Below are 22,791 nucleotides of genomic sequence, written 5' to 3'. Positions count from 1 at the left end.
CAGGCAAGGCATTTCCTGGTAGCAACCCACGCCGGGGAACACAGAGAGTAAGGAATTGGGTCCCAGCCTCAGAGGTCATTTGGAACTCTGTTATAGACTTGTGAAGAATTTCACATTGAAGAATCATGAGCACAAATGCACACTGGTGTTCTGGTGGAGATTGTTTCCTGGAACTTGCCTTATAATTCTAATGTCTCTCAAGTTTAGAATCTGCTAGTTAATTCCCGGTGTGAGTGTGTGTGTGTGTGGGGGAAGCCCAGAGCAGCACAGCACATTCTCTGTGTGGGAGGCAAGGCACTTCCACAGATGTGCTAGTAGGAATTGTGGTCTAGCCCAGCACCTCTGGAATCTTTAAAAAGCTCAGATTCTGATTCAAGGTGCTTGGCTTGGAGCCTGGGATTCTGTATTTCTTACAGGCTCCAGGGTAATGACAATGCTGATGCAGTCTGTGGTTAGAGTGATAGAATCCCACAGGAAACATTGGTCAGTAAACCCTGGACAGTTGGTCAGAAAACCCCGGACTGAGAAGACCAGGCCTGATCTCCCCTGCTCCCCTCCCCCAAATCACCAGTTCCAGGAACTAGGCCATAGGTCATCAATTCCAGGAACAAGACCAGAAAATCCCCTACGCAAAGAATAGTCCGTAGGTAACCACAAGAATGGGAAGGTATCTTATCTCAGGGTGAGGCATCAGTGCTGGGCAGACTACCGACCTTGTAGTAGAACATTCAAGGCACAGAAATACCTAATATTCTTGAGGTCTGTGGATGGCTCACTCAATGTTAGTTATGTTAGCTAGCCAATCACTTTGTAACAAGCTTGCCCTTGCTGAATGTCACCCAAATGTGTAACTGCTAAGCTGGTATTTCTCAAACTGTGCTGTAATCCTAAAAAAACAAAACAAAACAAAACAAAACAAAACAAAACAAAAAAAACCTTTCTTCCTGAGCACAGGGCTCTACACTCAAGAACCCTTGTGTCAGTGACGGTGTGGGCCCAAGCTTGAGCTTCTAATAAAGACCCTACTGAGTTTGCATAGCTCCTTGGTGGTCTTTGGGGTCCACAAGAGTTGGGCATAACAGGGTGGTGAGAACAGCAGAGGTCATACAGGAGCAACTTAGCTTTCATTTATGTATTGCTGCTGTATGCATTTCTCAAGTGTGTGTGCCTCTCTCTCTTTCTCTCTCTGTGTATGTGTATGTGTATGTGTATGTGTATGTGTGTGAGTGTGTGTGTGGTTGTTCTTTAGTGTTCTTTTACTGGTTTAGGACTGACCAGCAGCAACTCTATATGGATTAGCTGATCTGAGCATACAGAAGAGGAAAGAGTGAAGGCAGGTTTACATTGATGGAGATACACATACTCCAAGTTCTGGGAATGGAGCTGAGAGACCAAAAATTTTAAAGCTCCTGCCACCTGAGAAAAGAAACTAGCTTAATGCATTCTATCCCTGCCCACTAATTATACAGTTGCTAGGAAACCAGCCCATATGACCAGGCCAGAACTGTTGGTGGTCTTGGTGCCTAAAGTGGACCAATCATTTCAAAAGTCAGTTTCCCTTACCCAATCATGTAATGCCAAAGCATGTAAGTCCCTGCTTCTGGTTTTGCCCTGTAAAAACCTGATTCACCGTGGGGGGCCGCATTCCTCTCCTGTCTCCACAGGAAGTTTGTGTCCCAGTGTTTGAACACGTATACAATTAAAAAACCCTCATGTGTTTAGAGTGGAGTTTATTCCTGGTCTTTTGGGGTTAGCCAACTGGGCATAACAGAGCAAGGCAGATTCTGACTGCTGAGGTATAGGACAGGCAAATGGGTAAGTGGGTGGCTCCAGGTCAACTTATCCCCAGAGAAAACCAGTGCATATGAGGTGGTAGCAGTGTCATCCTAGGTAGCTATCATCAGTTTCATATCTAGGGTACTTTAAGGCAGAAATCATTAAGATACACTTTAGAAAGTATTTTGAAAAGCCATTCCCAAGATGATAGGCATTCAGCCAAAACCAAACTTCCAAATCTGCCTGACAGGGATGAACTTCCTTCTCAATAGAAGAGGCATCCTCACAAGACAGAATGAGCGACCAAGGGAAGAGAATCTCAACTACCAGTTAGATGGGAACTCACAGAAGGCCAATGAAATTCCACATTGTTCCCCAAAAGGAACCTGGGCCTGAGAATAAAGCCTGCTTGAACATAGCCTGGCAAGTGGTTCTGAAGTATATTCTCATGTGGGTTCCTGGTACTTGTGAGTATTCCCTTATTTTAGAAAGAGTCCTTGCAGATGTAACTGAAGATTCTGATATGAAATAATTTGGGGTTAATCTGGGTAAATCCTAAATTAAATGTCAAGTGTCCTTATAGAGACGATGGGAGATCTGAGACAAGCAGAAGAGGAGAATGTCATTAGAAAAGCATGGGATTGGAGCAATGGAACCACAAACCAAGGAATCCTGGTAGCCAACAGAAGCTGGGGGGAAGCAGAAAGGACCCTCCACAAGGACCTGCAGAGTTAGCACTACTCTGTCAAGACCTCTCTTTGAACTTGGACCCTTCAGAATTAAAAAAGAATACATTTCTATGGTCTCTCTTAAAATAAATTTATTTATTTATATTTGTTGCTTTATTTCAAGACAGCTTCACTGGGTAGCCTTGGTTATTTTGGAGTCACTTTGTAGACCTGGCTGGCCATGAACTCACAGAGATTTGCCCTCCTTTGCCTCCCTGAGTGCTGGGATTACAGGTGTGTGCCATCTCTACCCGCTGAATTTCTATTGTCTTAAGTGTCCCTGATTGGGGTAGTTTGTTACAGCAGTCCTTGGGCACTTGCCTTGTGCTTTATTCCTTAACCACAAAGCTCTAATGAACATGCAGTATGTAAAATTACATTTTGCTACATTTATCCCAGAGCATAGTTTGGGGTCTGAGAACTCATCCCCTTTAGTGAAGCCACAGATCATAATGGTACTACCTCCCTCCCATTCCCCAGCCTCCTTCTTCCCATTGTCATGGACTGGATTTCCACTATTATACTCTGTTCCTTTCCAGGCAAAGACTGGCCAAGGATGCTGAAATTCAGAGATACTAAGGATGTTATAAGGATACACCTGCTGTAGTCACAGACAGGAAAGGTGACCTGAACAGTGGTCCAGGTGTCAAGCCCCTCTGTGGACTATATGCCAAGGAGTCCCTTGTTCATTCCTCTGCAGTGCGAATAGGGGTCGAGGATGAGATCCAGTTCTCCCTTCTAGTGAGCCTTCTGGTGAGGTTAGGCTACTCAACGTTGACCCCCATGGAGTCTGTGGGTGCTCATGGTACCACATCTTTTCCTTTGGTTATAGCTGTACCCTGCTCTAACCCAGCATCTGTTTGCCAAATAGAACCATTTTCTGTGTGTTACCAAGTACTCCTCTGGGAGCCTAGAGCCACTGAGAGCCAAGTTGTTCTCCCTACTCTAGGCCATATCCTGTTTTTCAGAAGGCTCTGTAATTTCTCAGCCATCCACAGAATTAGATAACTCCCCCGAGATCACACAGCTGTGAAGTGATGGAGCAAGAGATTGTTAGACACCTGGCTGACTTCAACACATTCTCTCTGGTATTATCAACCTGAGAACAATTTGCACCAGATCAATGAGGCCATGTACCCAAGTCAAAAAGTAGTAAGGTTGATAAATATCTACGTAAACAAAGTTCAGAGTTGGTACCTGTATTTGTCATTTTTCTACAACATTGTGACAACATATTTGACAGAAAAATTAAAGGGAGAAAAAATTCACTCTGCTTGTGGCTTCCTATGCACCTGGCCATCACAATGGATAAGGTGTGACATAGGAGACTCCATACCAAGGCATTTAGGAATTGGAGAGAAGAAATGTAGGAAGAAGTCAATGCAGACATAGCACCCAAAAGGGTCCTACTTCCTTTGAGTAAGCCCACCTCTTACTTTTTGCTACCTCCCAGTACCACCAATCATATTTATTGAACCATCAGGGGATTGCTCCATTCATTAAGCTGGAGCCCTCGGGATCTAGCTGTCTCTAGAGACTGCATCACAGGCCTGGCCAGCCCTGTGCTTCTTAGTCCAACCAAATTGATGGCCCAAATTAAGTGCCACAGCACATCAATTTTCTCTCATTGAAGGTGTTACTTTTGCATTGTAGATACTCCTTATGCATTTAAGACTGCTCCTTTTTCCTCTATATTCACAGACACGGCTATACACGTTTGGTTATCCTAACCAATCCCCCCACTTATTCCAGCTTTGCGCACAGAGAAAGCAAGGTTCTACGTTTTATCTTGTGGGAGTCACTGGGTGATTATTGATACCATCACACACTGGCTGTGAGTGACTTTTGGCATTTCTGCAGGAGTGTCTGGTGTCTCCGTTCTGGACTTCCCAGTCCTGTTCTAGCTTCACACCGATGGTGGATCAGAACAAGTGTCCTGTGCACAAAAATGCAGCAAGTGAACACCCAAGCACACAGAACACCTTGTTTCTTAGGACATCCCTTCCAACTAGAGCATGATGACGCTACTATTGCTGTATCATATGTCTTGTGGCTTCTGTCTTCTCTAGGACAGAGGTTCTCAAGCAGTGGGACACACCCACCTCTGGGGCTTGCGTATCAGATATTTACATTAGGATTCATAACAATAGAAAATTACAGTTATGACGTAGCAACAAAAAATTTATGGTTGGGGTCATCACAGCACTGGGAAGGTTGAGAATCACTGCCTTAGAAGATAGGAGTTAGAGTTCAAAGTACTGTGTGGTACTTACTGGCTGTTCATGGTCCTTGGCTCCTGGCAAATGAGAGGGATCTTCAACTCAGCCTGTGGAGACAAAAACAAACTCGTTACTGGACCTTACGCATCATGTTTTAGTTCTGTTGAACATGCTATCTCTGCTTCTTTGTAGGATTTGATGCAGGTGCTGGCTTAGAGGAGGGGAGAGGAAGCAAATCAATGTAGGTCAAAAATTGGTTTATTTCTGGCACAGGGTTGGGGAGGGCCCCCCTCCGCGTACATGCTGTCCTCCTTCTGTCAGCGTTCATCCCATCTGCCCTGGGGAGCTGAGCAAACATGCACTGAGTCTGGTTTTCCCTTGCGTGCAATTGTACGCTTTCTCTGGGCACCTAGGGAGCGTTAGCCCTGGCTCCCTGGCTCTGCTCCGAGGAGTCCACAGGCTTGCCGAAGCAGGCTGGAAAAGGGATGCTTTTCACTTCCCTGTGACTTTTCCATAAAATATTTACTGGAAGTTTCATTTGTACACATACCGCTTTGCATCACATTTTACTTGAGCCCAGTATTCACCCTCAGAGGAGGGATCATTAGCTGCATTTACCATATAAATTAGCAGCAGAGACGCTGGGAGCATGCGGTAAGTGCTTTACATCAATGACCGTGTTCAATCTATTCAAAGACTCGGGGAATTATGCAGGATAGTTCACTGCATTTTCTGGAGGTCCAGCAAGAAACAGTCCTCTTATTAAAGAATTTCAGAATACTGTAATGTGAAACTTTTGAAAATTGTGAGCAGGTGGGATGCAAAAGATAGTGGGGTAGCTGGGGGTGGAAGAAAGGGGTGCTGTCATTTTGCTGAGAAGGGTGAAGGGAGGGCGACTGGGATTCAGTGACTGAGTGGAGGAGCAGCTGATGTTTTCAACTGAGGCAGCTTCAGGATGGCGCTCCAGAGGGTGGATAAAAATAGCCATTGCGTGCTCCTTCTGCCCTGATGTCTCCCATTGGCTAAAGTCAAGAAGACTTCAGGAGCAAGGAACCATTGATACCTATTCATGCCCATTAGACCCCTGGGGCTCCTGACAAGTAGGACAGGGCAGAGAGTGGATTTCACAGCTTGAAAATGAAGCTCACATGGTTGATTATGTGTCCATGTACACCTCTCTCCAACAGAACCCCATTTCAGAGATTCTGCTTCCAAAGGTGTCACCATATTGCACATCAACAAGTCTCACATAGCTTAAGTCCACAATGCCATATGTCTACCCATCTCTTTATCTATCCATGTATCCAACCCCCATGGACTGAAGGCTCTGTGTAAGTATTGTACCCAGTGAGATCCAACCCCTGCCTGCAAGATGCTTCTAAAGTGAAAGCTAATGCAGTTTCTTCACCCCTGTAAGGAGATGATGGTGGTTTAAGGTACAATGTAAAGATAGACACATCCAAGACAGAGCACAACAGGTGCCAACTGTGCCGTGGGAAGGAGATGGCTCTTCTCATGGTAGTTGAAGCTGGAGCTAGAGCCAGGTCTTGCTGAAGAAGTCTAGATTTTCTCGGCTCAGAGATAAGAAGGTATTCTTGGCGAAGGTACACAGGCCGTAGACTGCATGGGGTGTCACAGGGGCTTTTTAAAGGTGGCTGGGCCACCATAGAGGTCATGTCGGCACTGCATGTAGAAGAACTTGGGGAGATTCCTCATGAATGGCAAGGACAGTTCATCTCCAAAGGTGGGATTCATACTTGATCTATGTGATCTTAGAGTAAGTGCTGCAGAAAAGTTACTGAGCAGCTTGGACTGAGGTCAGGTCCTTTGACACCCTGTGTATTGCTCCATGCCATGCCTCCCCTTATAGCACTGACAGCAAGAAATGCTAGAGCCTTTGTTAGGCTTCTGTTCACATGTGGCTCTTTTGCCAGAGTGGTGTGTCTCATTCATGGTACCCTTCAGAAATCATCTGCTCTGTGGTGGTAAGAAGAGGATTAAAGCTGTATCAGTGAGACACAAATGTAAGTTCCAGGCCAAGGAAAGAGTAAGAGCTGTGACCATCTAGATGTGCAGCCTTGGACTTAGTCTTCTGTCACTTAGAAATGGTGGCATCATTGTCTTTGTTTTACACTATAAAGTGTTAAATAAACTAATGTACATGAAGTTGTCTTGCAAACTAGAAAATACAATGAAGTATGGATGTACTACTATTGATATAATAATGTTAGCAAGCTACACCAGCATTAATCATGTTATATTTTGGTATCCTACAAAGTTAAAGCTATTAATACCTAATAAAAATAATTTATATTAATACGGTTAGCTAGAAAAAAATGGTCTGATGCCATGCATGAGGATTTTCTTATATAGTCCCTTTGTTCCTTTGTGCATAGTTGTGGTACTGAAGTGGAATTAAGCTCTCTACAGAGGACTCCCTGTATGCCTGGCTCTTAGCCAGCTCTTAGGTACACGGCTCTAAGGCACAGGGCAGTTCCTTCCAAGGCTTGTGGGCTCACATCAGGAAAGTGGGAAGTCCTAATTCTGCCATCTGTACTGTAGCTCTGCACAAATCATGAGAGCTTGCTTGGTCGAATTTTCTTCATCTGGAGTAAGCAATTGGGCTAAATAAGTCTTTTTTAGCTCAAACATTGCACAATACAGTTCCCTTAAAAACTATAATCCATACAAATTTGATGACAACAATGGCTTTAAAATGTTAGAGGTATGTTATTAAATCTCTTGCATTTTATTGGCTTCTCTAATGGAGTTCCCTGTAAAACAAAATTGCAGTGTCTCTGAGAAATAGCTATCATAGAAGAAAGCAGGGAGGTTTGATGAGAATCTTTGTTGCCTATATGTAAACCTCTGTAATTTAGTTGAGAAGTCTCATTTGTATTTTAAAATATTAGAGAAAGTTTAAGTCATCCCATTAGTGATTTCTGAGCAATGTGAGTAGTATGTTGAACAAAGAATGCTTTAAAGTAATTTTTAATGAGCCAAACTCTTTTGGAACTGTAGAAAGTAAAACTCATGATGGTCTGAGTGACCTACCTCAGAGGAGCCTAAGTCAGCCAAACGGCAAGGCCACTGCAAAGGCAGACATTACCCACTACAAGGCCACAGCTTGCTGCTCTGCCTAGATTGTCTGGAGCTCTTCTGAGAACACAGTACTCTTATCTGATTTCCTTTTCATAAAGGATGTGGTAAGTGGTTCAGTTAGAATTGCACATCTGCCAGTTTTCTGCAGATAATACAGAGTAGGCAAGACAAGACGCTTTCCTTCTGGACATGTACTGTGAGAAAGAGAACCAAATGTACTGTGAGGCCCTATGTATGTTACAAGGACTCACTGAGTTTGTTCAATCATCTTTATTTGACATGAAGACAAACTGATGTTCACAATGTTAAGTCCCTGGTTTTCCAGGGCATAACCATACCTGGTATTTGAAACTCATTTGGTCCTGACACTTTGGGTATGTTTTGTGATGGCTCTTTGGTTGTTTGGTGCCTTTGTTTACTTTTCTGTAACATGGTAGTTGTATACCAGTGATTGATTAGGATATTGGCGAAGACGACAGGAGATGTCTGTGATACAAGTGAAGTGCACAAGTGTTTATTTATTTTTTCTTGCAGCTAACACTGGAACTATCATTAAAACATCACAGTCACTACTATAGTTGGGTTTGCTTTGAATATAGGTCCAAGTGAAGACAAATAACCAGAAGGACTCACATAAAATAAACAAGAACAGAGTGGAAAAAGGGGCAAAACTAAGATTCAGATTACACTTATATCACAACAGATGTACAAAACACCAAACACTTGAACCTGAAGATGAATTAAATACCTGTTGCTGCTTTCAGGTTTGAGTCTCCAGAAGCATGGTGTACATAGCCAATGGTCATAGACACCAGCTCCACAATCACAGGTTTTCTGTCAGCCCTTTGCATCTACCTGGGCTGCAAAAGGTATTGTGCCCGGAAAAGTCCTCTTGGACTGTCTGGGCAACAGTCTCTGTATGACGGCAGTCTAAATACCCCAGATATTTCAGATAAGGTTTGGATGCGTGGGCTGTTATGGTCATAGACTAGCTTAGATATGATGGGAAGATTAGCTACACTTCAAAGTCCACAAACACAAGCTTCTATAAGTGGCACAAACTGGACTTGATAAGTTAAAAAAATAATTGAGGATATGAAGTTTTGTGTTTGGTGAAGGGGGGTGGACCTGGGAGAAATTTGGAGAGGGAATATGATCAAAATACATTCTATAAAACTTTCAGAGAGCTAAGAAACATAAAAGAAAACAAAGCCACACAAATTAAAAATGTTTTAAGTTTATGAGTTTAGTTGGAACATATTCATTATTGCATGTGGCTTGGGGCCTGGTAGGTTGGATGTATCTGAAAGTCTAAATCTTATTTAAAGGGGCCAGAATCTGTTTACCATTTGCTTTGGATTAGAAACCTATGGTTTCATTTTCAATGGTAGAGTCCCTTTAGCTTTCTTTTCTCCAATATATTTCTGAAATCTAAAAATGAGGATTGAGAAAAAAGTGTCTGCTCTCCCTACCCTTACTAATACAGCACTTGAAATCTTAGCATTGCAGTAAGAGAAGAGAAGAAACAAACAAAAATACAAATAGAAAAGGAAGAAATGGAATTACAACTTGTTTCAGGATATTTGATCCCATTGTGAACCCCAAAACTGTGAACTATAAAACCCTGTTTATTGTTTGGTTTGGCTGAACCCTAACACAACTTTAATCAAGAACTTTCTGTTTATTGCAAATAGGTGATTATGGTGTAGTTAACCCAGCCCTAGCACACACCTTTAATCCAAGAGCTCTCTGTATATCGAATCTAATAAAGTCAACCCTAGGTCAAGAGGCATAGCAAGAAACCAGCTGACAGGGATTAAAGAGTAGGGGGACCTTGAGTTGAGGGGTATTCAAGACCGATTGGAGAAGAAGAAGAGGAAGGAGGGGGAGGAGGGCTTTTTAGCTCAAGCTCTGGCTTTAGCTTAGGCTTCAGATCCTCAGCTCTGGCTTTTTGGGCTTTAAATTAACCTTAAGTTTTTGGCTTTTTCCTCCTAGACTGTCAGTTGTACTAGTGAGACTTTTGGGTTTTTCCCATCCAGACCTAAAGCTGAGAAGGAAGGTTAGCTGGTTACCTTCTCTGCCTCTCTGAGCTCCAGGTTTTCACCCCAGCCTCTGGCTCTTGAGTCTTTATTTGCAAAATAGAACAGTTGAAATTTTCATCATTGTTTGTAACAATGACTATCTGTAGATTACATCCTCCTGTGCTTATGAGACTGAAGTTTGAGAACTGATAAACAGGCTACAGAACCAACATACAAATTAGAAACTTTCCTACATACTAGTATAAACATGTTTGAGAAAGAAACCAGGAAATCAATTCCATTTAGACTAGCTTGATGAGGGAGGGAAGGAGAAGACGCCAAATGGCCAATGCAATTCCGAACAAAAGCAACAGTCCTGGGTAACATATTGTCCTATTTTGCTTTTTTGTTACTGTAATAAAGAACAGCCTAAAACAAAATATATATATATAATATATCATAACCTATATAGAGTACAATTTATAATATAAATATATTGTTGCATTTAATATATTAAATATAATTATATAAACATAATTATGTACAATTAAGTATGTAATATGATCATTATATTATATTATATACAATTAATATAGTTAAATATAATTTATTATATAATTCACATATATGAGAATAGAAGAGAGACTATGTGAGAATAGGAAGGGATTTAGTGCAAGGGGCTCAATTCCTTGCCGTCAAGGTAGAATAAAGGGCATGGCAAAGAGATGCTCAGTTGGGCTCACTTCTGAAAGCAAAGAGAAGCCTGACCGGTTAGGAAAGCCAGTTTTGAATATGACGTTTTGAATATGACGTTTTGTTCTGATTATTTTTCATAAGCTCTATACATACCTACTTCGTGGGTTAAAACTCATTTTTAGAAACATGAAGAATTTGATGGGTATGAACCTTTCATGGGTTCTACACTCAGAGCACATGTAAGAGCTCCAGGGTATGCTCTAGAGCTGGCTGTTAATACCGAGATACCTGCTTCTGAGCTTGAAGCCCACTTGGTGTCTCAGAGAATGGGTTGGGAAAGCCAAGACTCACTGTATAAATGGATGGGATTTTCATGTGGGTCTTAATCCAGAAATAATTAATACCCTTATGGTATCATAAACAGTTTAAACAATTGAAAATATGTAGCCTAGCAGAATCACATTTCCTTGTCATCCTTAAGAACTCTTGCTGTCCCCTGGGAATGTACCAATGCTGCCAAGCAGCTAGAGAGACACATTTTTATCACAGTTCTCCTACACTTTCCTTGGTCAAAATTAATATTTCATGAGGTGAAAACATGTTTTACAGCACATAATTTTTTTTTTTTGCTTTCATATACTTCTCATTTATTCCCAGAAGATAAAGTTTATGAAAATACGAACTTCTGCTTCTTTGAAAGTTTAAGAAACATCATTTTAATGACAATGTACCTGATCAGATATAGGAAATCGCCAAAAGCAAACCTCAAGTTGCTAAGACAATGTGAGCAGGCGGGGGGGGGGGGGCTGTGCATTATAAATTGGGTCAAGTCTGAAGCATAAGGTCTGTGTAAAATACCTACGAGGGATGTCTGATTCCCTCTCTACAATCACACCCAACACAGAAAGATGGAGTTGAGGAAGAAATGCTATATGTATATATGGAGAAAGATGAGAAGAGAAGAGAAGAGAAGAGAAGAGGAGAGGAGAGGAGAGGAGAGGAGAGGAGAGGAGAGGAGAGGAGAGGAGAGGAGAGGAGAGGAGAGGAGAGGAGAAGAGAGAGAGAGAGAGAGAGAGAGAGAGAGAGAGAGAGCAACTTCGAGTAAACATATTGAAACTAGGATTTCTCAGATGTAGGTACTTATTAATTTGCCCACAATTTCTAATTCTGTGTAATCTTCTTGTATTTTCATGTCAAATTTAGGAAGTCATGATTTAGAGGTGCTCATATTTAGAGGAGAATGCTTGCTTGCTGATTGGATTTCTAATTCCAGCCCTGGCTAGGGCAATCAGCTAAATTTAATTAATTATAACATTTTATTTGATTGGATTCCAATGAGTAGAGGTATTAAAAGTCAAATAGATTATTTTTATGGATTGTTTTGAGGAAGCAAGGTGATTTTTTTTCTAGTTTTTCTGCTATTAAGCATGAGAATATTTTAAAATGTTATTTTGCAACTGTCTTGGTAATAAGTCACTTCCCTTACACATCCCGAGGAGACATGGGAGGACACCTATTTGTTCTTTTAGAACGATTTTGAAAAGGCCTCTAACGCACAGATGCAATCTATGGTTGTTTTTGAATTTATTACTCTTAGGGCATCTTGATTTCAAAAGCCATTTCCATTTTCTCTTCTGCTGTCTGGTTCAGCAGGGACAGTCCCTAAAGCAGGGATTACTTCTTCCACTTTTTTTCTATAGTAAACACACTCCTTCGTTTTCTCCTCTTCTCATTCACTTAATTTGTATTATAATCCTTTTTTTCCTTACATTCCTTCTTTTTAATTTTTCTCTTCCCTCTATTCTCCTCAAACTTTTGTTTGCTTATATTATTTAAGTTACTTTACTTTTCAGGAGAACTATACTGTGGCAAGCACACAAAAACACACATCTATCTATCATCTATCATCTCTGTCTCTCTGTCATCTATCACGTATCTATTATCTTTGTATCTATCACATATCATTTATCTATTAACCATCTATCATATATTAATCAATCTCTCTTCCTCTATCATCTCTTTATCATCCTTCTGTCTGTCTGTCTATCTATCTATTCTATCTATCTATCTATCTATCTATCTATCTATCTATCTATCTTTTGTCATCTATCTACCATTTATCAATACCTCTCTCTTTATATGTTTGTCTGTCTTATCATCTATTTACTATCAAACATATGAGTATTGATCTCTCATCTATCTCTAGTATCTATCAATCAATCAACTAACAGTCATGTACCTATCATTTTCATTTTTTTGTAGATTATGGCATAGTGTACTTGCTGCAGTCCACATACATCTTACTGAGATGGTCCTCTATTTTTGTTTGAAGATTTATCTTTATATCACCCCATTTTTATGAGGCTCTTATGAATGATACCAGAATCCCACTAATTGTAGCTAAAATTGCTAGGCCTACATTAATTGGAAATGTCTCCAACTGCGATTTATTTTTATATTAATTCATCAATAAGTTCACTTGGTGATACTAAAGGAAAATTTTTGGGAAAAGGACAGAAACTAAGATGCAAGGATTGCTATTTGTAGTCCGTAATTTTCAGGCTGGGCATGGAAAGTAGATGCCACCCCAGTGATAGCTAATCATCAAAGGTGAATGTCCTGCCATTTTTTAAAAAGTCATTTGTTAAGCACTTGCTGTCTGCTACTTGTTTTTCTGCATCATTGTTTCACAAGAAAAAACTGAAAGAGAATTTCATGAAGCTTAAAATCCAAAGAAAATACAGCTGGGATACAAAGTGAATAAATTGTAATAAATAGAAAAACTTTTTTAAAAATCCAAAGAAGAAGCATGAATGGGTGGGTAATTTAATCATCAGTGAACTAGGAATAATGCAATTTATAACTATAATAGATGACAATAACAGTGCCATTTGCAACACACCAGAACTGCATATAAGACATTCTATTTAAGTAAGATTCCATTGTATGGCGGCAATCTAAATGACCCAGATTTCGCTATCCTGAGCAATTCTGTCATTTTCCTTTTCAGTGAGAGCCCTCTAGAGCCATATCTGCCTTGTATATGCACTGCACAGTGTGGGAGCAGATGAGCTCGGCCCTTCATCTGTGACTTAAAGCACATCTGAAACCCAACTTTGGAATTCACTTTTCTGAAGCACGGTTAACTATTTCTTCATCCTTTCTTTTATTCAGGTTCACCCGCCTAACAAGATGTAGGGAAATTTTTGAGTCCAAGGATGCGGAATTCTACAATTTGAGTCTCAGTTTCTCTGTCAACATGAAAAATGAGGACACAAGTGCTTGGCTAATGGGGATATTCTGAAAACCTAGTAAGAGTTTGGATGCTGTTTTTTTCTCTTATGTATATATGCAAATGACAGAGGAAGAGGTTGGATATCCTGCTCTATCACTTTCCATTTTATTCCCTTGAGACAGGGTCTCTGATGAACCTGGAGCTATGCTGTCAGCCTGCAAACCCCAGAGATCCTTCTTTTCCAATGCCACAGTGCTAGGTAGGATTCAGACAAGCCTGTCTATGCTCAGCTGTTTTCCGTTTTCCACAGGTGCTGGGATCCTGGGATCAGGTCCTCATGCTTTCACAGCAAGCATTCTTACCTGCTGAGCCACCTCTCCAGCCCCGTGGGTAGCAGACTTTAGATCCTTGTGTAAGTATAGCGGATGATAACTATTGACTCACATCTTAGTATTGGTGCAGTGAAGGATTCTCATGCTTCTCAAGGCTGGCAAGGAAAACATTCTAAAGGAAATCGTATGCTGTGCACCCAGTTTAAAATTTTTCAGAGGGTCAGTACATCTGAGGAATTTTAAGACATCACCACATCCTTGACAGATGAATGATAAAAATAAATGTGAATATGATGAGATTAGCTTTTTATAGAAATCACCTTAAAATAGTGCCCTGCAGAGGCTTGTGCTCTGAGAAAGTCTATAGAACTTCTTTAGGTCAAAATTCTGAACAAGAGAAACGAAGGCTTATCTAGGGCTGTGGTTCTCAGCCTTCCTAATGGTGTGACCATTTAACACAGTTCCTCATGAGTTAGTGACCCCCAACCATAAAATTATTTTTGTTGCTACTATGTAACTGTAATTTTGCAACTGTTAAGAATTGTAACATAAATATTTGTATTTTCTGATGGTCTTAGGCAACCCATATGAAAAGGTTGTTGGACTTCTAAAGAGGTCATGACTCATGGGTTGAGAACCATTGATCTCAATATAAAATAAGTCAGCTAAGAGCAATACCTATTATTATTCTCTCTGTGTTAATAATTACTAGCCACTGAGAATGAAATTTTAAATATAACTCTATTTTCTCACCACAAAACCAAAAGGTAGGCACAGTAAATCCATTGTATAATGAGCAAGTTAAGGTGTCAAGAGGTTAAATAACAAGCCTAAAATCTTACTCCTGAGAAGTAAGGGTCTGGATTGAAATCCAGGCATTACTTTCTTCAAAGGTGGATGGACAGGGGAGTGGGAATGCAGACAGAAACAGAGAACAGGCTGGAGGAGGGAATGGGGAGACATACTGTAGGGGAGTACTCAGAGATGGAGTTTATCAGAAGTCCGAGCCCTGTTTATAAGTGAGGGGAGGGGCCTTTAACACCCTGGTCTCTAAGCATCTGCTAATTGTCGTGGGACAGAAGGCTCCTAGTGCCTGTCAGGTCTTCATTCCATCAGTGGCTCAGCAAACCCTCTCTTGCAATGGCAGTTTTGTTTCTGTGCCCACCTAGTGACCTCAGAGCAGTGACATGGTCTCCTGTAAGGATGACTTCTGGGAATAAACACGCTAAGAGTCTGAAAGTACAACTCAGTGTATGCTAACATCACAGGTGGCTGCACAAAGTCACAGTGCCAGGGTGGAATGTTGGCTTGACCTCTGCCAGTGCTGAGAAGGAAGCCGATGAAAAGATGCCAGTCACTAGGGTGTCCATGGTACTTCACCCTCTCAGAGATGATTGAAAGTAAATCCATCAGAGAACAATGACCAATCTCAAACAAACGGTAGTGAAACTTCACCTTTATGCTGATCTCAGCTCGTAGGACATCCAAACACAGTGGAATACCATTTCTTGTGTTCAGGCATTTGGGAAGTAAGAGTCTGATAATTACCAGTAACGCTTGAAGTGTGTACTTTGAAAACACTAGTGGCCTACATTTAGGAGATGTTTAAGTTTAAAAAGTGTGTATGTGTATGTGTGTTTGTGTGTGTAAGTGTGTGTGGGAAGCACCCTCAGTCAACAAACATCCTCTAGGACTCTATCTCTGGAAATGATAAAAGCCATTGTTTAGTTTGACAGAAAGTGATAATAAGGACCCACTGCCTCACTAGATGGGGAGAGAAAGATAGTTTCCTTGGAGTTGTACACATAGCACCATGGGTATGGTGAAGAACATGCTGTGGGTCTCACAGTCACCAGAGGGAACTTTAACTGCTCTTACCACAAAAAGCAAGAACTGGGGGTGGTTTTCATCATTCCATATTGTTTTCTTTTAAGTGTTCTCTCTCTGTCTCTGCATGTGTGTGTGTGCACAGATGTCAGAGGTTGGCTTCGTATGTCTTCTTCAATTGCTCTTTATTTTTTTGAGAAGAGACCTCTCGCTGACTCAGGAGCTCATGAATTCAGGTAGATTAATGGCTCACAAATCCCAAGCATCCTCCTGTCTCTGCCTCTCCAGCTCTAGGATTGCATGCATGCTCTGCCACATCTGGCTTGTCTCCAGCTGTTACCCGGGTGCCGAAGATCTGTTTCCCATGCTTGTGTGGCAAACACAAACTAAGCCATCTCCCCAGCCCATCCACACTGTATTCACGAATCACATTGTTGCCTTTTAACCACACCAATATACGCAACTGTATTTTTAATTAAAAGTGAAAAGGAAAGGTTAACTTATGTGTGACTGTGCCCCTGGATGTAGCCAGCTGGGCTTTAGAAATGGGTACAAGGCAGGAACTTAGGGCTTGGGTGCACCGGGGTGTCATCTCTGACCTCTGTGTGAAATGGATAGGACTTGGAGAAGCTCAGACCCTTGGTGTTTCTTGAATGAAGTACAGTAAGTACACCCACTAAACTACGAGGATTAGGGAGTGGTCATTGTCTGATGCATGGCCTCCTCTCACATGACCATCCGAATCGATGGTATTTGGAAGACAAGCTTACAATTAACTGGAACAGGGCTGGGGATTTGTTCAGTTGGGACAGCACTTGCCTGGTGTGTAGCACTCCCTGGGTTGGATTCCCAGCACCGCGTGAAACTGGGTGTGTGGCTCAGCACTTGGGAGGTTGAGGTTGGAGGCTTAGAAATTCAAGGTCATTCTTGGCTACCTTTCAAGCTGGGCTTGCATCATTTCTCTGTTTAATAATTCAATCCCTTGGAGGCACATACTTGCTCTTGCTAGGATGATAGGCATGGCTGGGTGAATGCTGCCCTAGACAGAACTTAACAGTTATTGTGGTGAGGAATGTTGACTGCCTTATGTATGTAGCAAGATCCTGAACAGGATGCTTCCAGTTCACATTCTGCTACCCTGCTTTTGAACTTGGGCATGATACAGTGTGGCTGCCATTAACATACCTGATGCGCATCTCATCTCTTCCTCGTCAGACCCTGTGGCTAAATTTGTTCTCAACCTCACAGCAACCCACCAAGTGTCAAGATGACAAAATACCAGAAGTGTATAAAACCAAAGAGTCTAATCCACTTGCCCAAAGGCATTTGAACACATGCTGGACTCATGCCCAGTTTAGGGGGGGACTCTCACATGCTAGAGTCATGCTTAGTTTAGGGGGGAAATCTCAAAGCCCTTGTTCTTTCTGCTTTACCTTGCTGTTCACCAAAATATTCTCTGAGTTTTAGATTTAATATTTCTTGCTGCTCTAATAACATTTGCCCTTCATACTTCATTAATTTGTTAAGATCATTAAATGAGGACACATGTACACAAAGGCTATTCCAGGCTATGGAATGTTGGTATATTGCTATTCTCTAATAAGGTTATTTAAATGACATATTTGTACATTGATACACAAAAGTAAAACCCACAGTGGTTGTGCAATGTTTACAAATGAAGTTGGATTTGATTTGGGATCAGAAAAGGGACTGGCAGAGACAAAAGAAAATGTTTACTGAATATGTACTAATGATTATGACCATGTAGTAAGTGTCAAGTATGTGCAGCACTTCACTTAATAAAAAATATTGTCAATACTAAGTAATTGTTAATCTGGGTCTTTGTTGATGTTGTCCTATTATAAAGATGAAGAATTGGGTTGTAGAGATGGCTCAGTGGCTAAAAGTGATTGCCATGGAAGCACATGGGCCTCTGTTTAAATTCCCAGAACTCACATAAAGCCTGGAGCAGAGACTTACTGTAATCCCAGTACTTGTAGGGTGAGATAAGATCAGAGACAAGAGAATATCCTGAAACTCCTGGGCAGCTAGCATTGCATAGAAGCAACAAAGAAGTCACTGCCTCAAAGTTGCAAGACAAGGACCAAAACACTCATTTGTTTTTAATCTCCACACACATGCCATGACCTGTGCTCCTCTCTCTTTCTCTCTCTTTCTCTCTCTCTCTCTCTCTCTCTCTCTCTCTCTCACACACACACACACACACACACACAGAGAGAGAGAGAGAAGGAGGGAGGGAATGAGGGAGATAGAGATAGAAAGAGAGATAGATGGAGAGACAAAGATATCTTTTAGAATACAGGAATTGAGGATCAGAGAGAGAAGGACATACTCAGTCAAAGTAGCAGAGTGGCACTGTTAGGACCCTGACCCACTCAGCATCACATTCTAGGCAACATGACTCAATCAATGCTTTGATTGAGTCCCCCAAATGGTGTCCTCCAAATTATAGGATAGAGCTGACCAGATGGAACTGAAAGTGATAGCCCTTGGCTTTATAATGGAGTTCATGGAGTCATCTGAGAGGTCATCTTCTCAGGAGGCAGGAGCCGAAGTGCTACCTTACAGACATCTGGGCTCAGAAAAGACCCCAGAATGGACTCAAGGACACATTCTACAAAGCTGCAAACATACACAGCTCACTTTCAGCAAAAAGCCCTTGGATGAAATGAGTTTAAGTTTGAATTCTGTTTAATGAGTTCTTTGCTGTGTAAACAATCTTGGTCATGATCCTTGGACCACACAATCTCCCATCTATGAACCCAGAGAACAAGATACCTAAGGCTCAAGGCTCGGTGGGAGAGTTAAGTGAGTTAGTGCAGAAAGTGTGGCTGGCTGGAGCCTGAGTTAAATCAATGCACTTTCCCTTCATGCCTCTCTAGGGTACACTTTATGTGAGGCCTCTGGGAGGATTTCTAAAGGTTTCCAAGCTGTTCCTCCAATTAGCCAGAGCTACCACTGTCTTCCTGGTGTTCAAAATGACCATCCCCTGTAGTTTGCCTGAGTCCCAGAAATCAAAGTACACCATCACTGAAGGAATGGGGCTGTGCCAGAATTTAGACAAGAGGATTGACACTCACAAAAACTGTAAATTAGTATCAATAAATTCCAGTCATATTTCTCTTCTTAAACCAGAGCCTACACTTTGATGGCAATTCTTATGTTTTTTTCCCCCACTTGCTGAAGTTTGTTGTCACTATCTTCTGAGAAAAACCTGGAAGAGATGCCTCCAGGCACCAGTGAAGGGTAAGCATTTTATCCCTGCTTTATCTAACTCAGGCTCCCCTGTCCTGGGAAAGGAAGGGCTCTGCCTTATTCTAAAGCCTACATCTTCTGCAACAAAGCCAAAGGAAAACCATATTAGCTTAGAATGTCTATCTATCTATCTATCTATCTATCTATCTATCTATCTATCTATCTATCTATCTATCTATCTCCCCACCTATCTAACAGCTGATGGAGTAAGTTTCTCCAGTGAATGGCCTCCTACCTTTCTAGGGAGGCTGCTCTAATGGAGTTTTAACAAGCTGTGACAGACTCTGTCTTTTGACTTTAGCAATGTAGGCTGAGGGGAGGTGGCATCTAAGCTCCAGGAAAAATAGGCTGAAAAGCCTTAGTCTTACATTAATTTATGGGCAAACATATGGAATCTTTCCCAGTACAATGAAGGGATCTTCAAAGCTTGGCTGAAGGAGCTGGCTTCCTTTTTGCTCATTTGATGGGATATGGAATGTCCAGGCCTTCATGTCAAGAAAACTTTACCTTTGTGAAGCTCTTTCTAATGATCACTGTGACAGTGAGGACCATGAGAAACATTCTAAAACAAAGCTATTCTGTTTAGTTTACCTGGTCAGCTTGCGTTCAGTCAAGGGCTCAGTGTTGAGACATCTGGGCTCTGCAAAGGGTGTCCGCCATCGCATCCTGAAGAACTCAAGGACCGGGTAATACGCAGGATAGGGATTGAAATATATTCTCCTTCCAGCAGAGTCCTTCAGCAGAGACCTCCTTCTATGCACTTTTTAGTTTTGGTTTCCTGAGTATGCAGCCACAGAGCTGGGCAGTCCGGCCTGGTAGCAGGCCAGACTTCCTCTTTGTGAGTTGTGGTACTAGCCCTGAATGTGTGGAGGCTGTCAAAGCTGACCTTAAGTCATGCACATTCTTGTTCAGCCCTTCACAAGAATCGGAACATATGACAGCAGACTGCTGATGAGCTCAAAGTGAGATTTTCCTAGTAGACAGGGGTTGTCTTGTGACTGGATATTGCAATGACCTCCTAAGCCCCTCAGTCTCATAGATTCCCTCAAAGATTATTCAGAGAGCACTGAGACTCAGGGGAGATCTGGTTGGCTCTCATTCTTGCTGTGATTGTTATTGCCTGTGTGATCTTTGGCCCCTTGCCATTTATTTCATAGGTAATTCTCATATCTGTAATCAAAGTCATGCAGGATATTTGTAGCACATTATAAGAGACGCAATATATGTCAATTTGTTTCTTCCTTAACCTTAGTCCATTTAAGCTGCCCTTTTTGAGTACCCATTATAATGGTCTTTGATGATTTAGTGTTATTTAAATGGATTTTATTGATGTTAAATTTTACAACAAATTCCTATATTATTTCAAATAAATTCAAAGAAGTTTATATTTTTGCGGGGAGGGGGATGAATCTGGTTTTGATTTAATGAAGAAAATTCTAAAATAAGCACTCGTGGGGTGTTAATTATGAGCCAAGTTTTTCACTAAGCAGCTTTAGGTGTCAGCCTACTTAATTTGACAATAGCCACATGAAGAGAATTTTTTTTTTTTAATTTCATTTTGCAATTGCAAAAACGGAAGCAATTTACTTGCTTTATCAATGAGCCTTTATTGCATCAGGGGCTTAAAATAAAGTCTGTTTCATGGGTTTACTGTTACACAGGATTAGGTCAGTCAATTAGTTGTTTTGGTCCAGACCTGTATAATTCTGCTAGGGTTTGCACACCAGAGTCCTACAGAGAATAGTGACTTAAACAGAAGAGATGCATTGTCTCCCAGTCTTCCAGAGGATGGAAATTCAGGATCAAGGTGTCAGCATTCTTGGTTTCTTCGTGAGTCTGTTGAGGGAGAGATGTGTATTTGGCATCTTCTAAGCTTAAAGATGGCTGTCTTTCTTTTTAACACAGCATCCTTTCTGCATCTGTTTAAGTTTCTCCTTTTTAAAGGATCTAGACTATCTGGGTTAGGGTTTATATTATGACCTCATTTTAATCTTATGTCTTTTTAAAAACTTTCTGTATCCATATAGGGCATATTTTAATATATGAGGGGTTAGGACTACTACACATGAAGTTTGAAAAGACATTCTTCAACCATAAAAGGGCCCACACCTCTGCTCTGAACTGACGGTTGTTGAGTATCTGGATGATCAAAACTGGCCACATTCATGCATCTGTTAAAGGACAAGAAATCAGCCCAGAACCCCAGTTCTCCACACTGCCCCTCATCACTCTGCAGGCTGTCCAAAGCTCAGTTTTATGAAGTTTGAAGCTCATTGGGTACACAAAAGAGGAAGCCACAAGCACATGACTTCTTTAAGTTTCTGTTCTCATTCTGCTTGTCCAGCTCTCATTGGCTAAGGCAAGACTCCTGATCTGTTTCATCTAGAATGAGTATGGAGACATTTTCTCAAAAGGCAGATGCTATAATGGAAAAGCCCATGTTCACATTTAGTTCTCAGGACATTGAGAAGCTAAGCTCAATATAAAATTCCCATGCTTATCAAGGAAGAATTAAAGATCATTTGAAAGAGCAAAAACATGGTTATATGTGATGTTTATTGCTTTTTAATTGAAGAATAGTTTATACGTTATCAATAAAATATTTATTAGGAGGACTGTATTCTTAGCACTATGGAGGAGTAGATAGAAAGTAGGATGAGAAGTTCAAGATCATTTTTACAATGTGAATTTGAGCCAACCTGGGCTACATGAAACCCTGTCTCAAAAAGAGAGAGAATCATTATTATCTACCAACCATGTTAGTAGATGCTGAAATACAATTTTATTAAAGGCATACCTATTTATTTTTCTCTGGTAGTTTACTTTTCAGAGGGGGCAAAAATGAACAAATTTTACAAACATTGAACTGCTTGATTTCAATCAACACATTAAGGGCGAGCTGCTTTGACATTCATTTGTTCATCAGTGATTGGCCCCCTTTACCTACTACTTGGCAGACACTGGGCTAGATAGAGAGACACAAAGGCACAAAAGAGGAAAAAAAATATTGCTGCATTATGAGGACAGTAGGTCAGAGGTATTAAATGAGAGATTCTAAACATGGTAGATCTTCTGAGATAGGTTCTAACGTGCGTAACAGGCTAGTTATCCCACTCTAGCTTTAGAAAATACTTCCTTTGGGGAGGTGAAGATGAAAGCTGAGGTCTCTACAATGAGTGGGAATTTGATAGACCAAATGAGGGTAAAGAAGGGAATCAAAAGATGGAAGAAAGGGAGAGAAAGAGGGAAGGAGAGAGGGAAAGGAGAAGGAAAATAGGGAAGGAAGAAGGGTGTGGGGAAAGATATTTGAAGCCAAAGAGTTGTATATCTGAATGCCAGGAGGATAGCCACGTTCACCCGAGGAACCTACAAAACAACAGGCTGTAGGAATGCAGACATGGAAGGAACTAGAACCAGGCAACACTCATCAGCTACTCACAGTCCACATTTTTGCTCCACTGCTTTCTTTGATACGGCACATCTTGACACTCCTGTGGTCCTTCAATTTGTTGTCATCATTTTTTTTTCAAATTGGTGCATGGGTTTTGCCCTTTAACTTCATGCTCCCTGACTACCTGC

General features: G+C 41.2%; 1 protein-coding gene across 2 annotated transcripts in view; it reads right to left on the bottom strand.

Annotated features, from left to right (window-relative positions):
* Clnk (cytokine dependent hematopoietic cell linker) overlaps window positions 1-20,007 on the bottom strand; it is a 169,791-nt gene extending 149,784 nt beyond the window's left edge. The window contains exons 1-2 of one of the 2 annotated variants that reach the window (XM_060365389.1): window positions 19,804-20,007; window positions 4,778-4,830 (exon numbers count right to left, since the gene is read on the bottom strand). In XM_060365389.1, coding sequence (XP_060221372.1) covers window positions 4,778-4,788 — 11 coding nt within the window. In that variant the 5' untranslated portion in view covers window positions 4,789-4,830; window positions 19,804-20,007. Of the gene's footprint in view, window positions 1-4,777; window positions 4,896-19,803 lie in introns of those variants that run through there. The other variant, XM_060365390.1, reaches the window with a different exon arrangement.
* Window positions 20,008-22,791: the final 2,784 nt, after the last annotated feature.

The sequence above is a fragment of the Meriones unguiculatus genome, chromosome 12 (genome assembly GCF_030254825.1).
Source record: "Meriones unguiculatus strain TT.TT164.6M chromosome 12, Bangor_MerUng_6.1, whole genome shotgun sequence".
Taxonomy (NCBI): domain Eukaryota; kingdom Metazoa; phylum Chordata; class Mammalia; order Rodentia; family Muridae; genus Meriones; species Meriones unguiculatus.
Note: the sequence above shows the minus strand (reverse complement) of the source record. Positions and strands in the feature narration are given on the sequence as shown.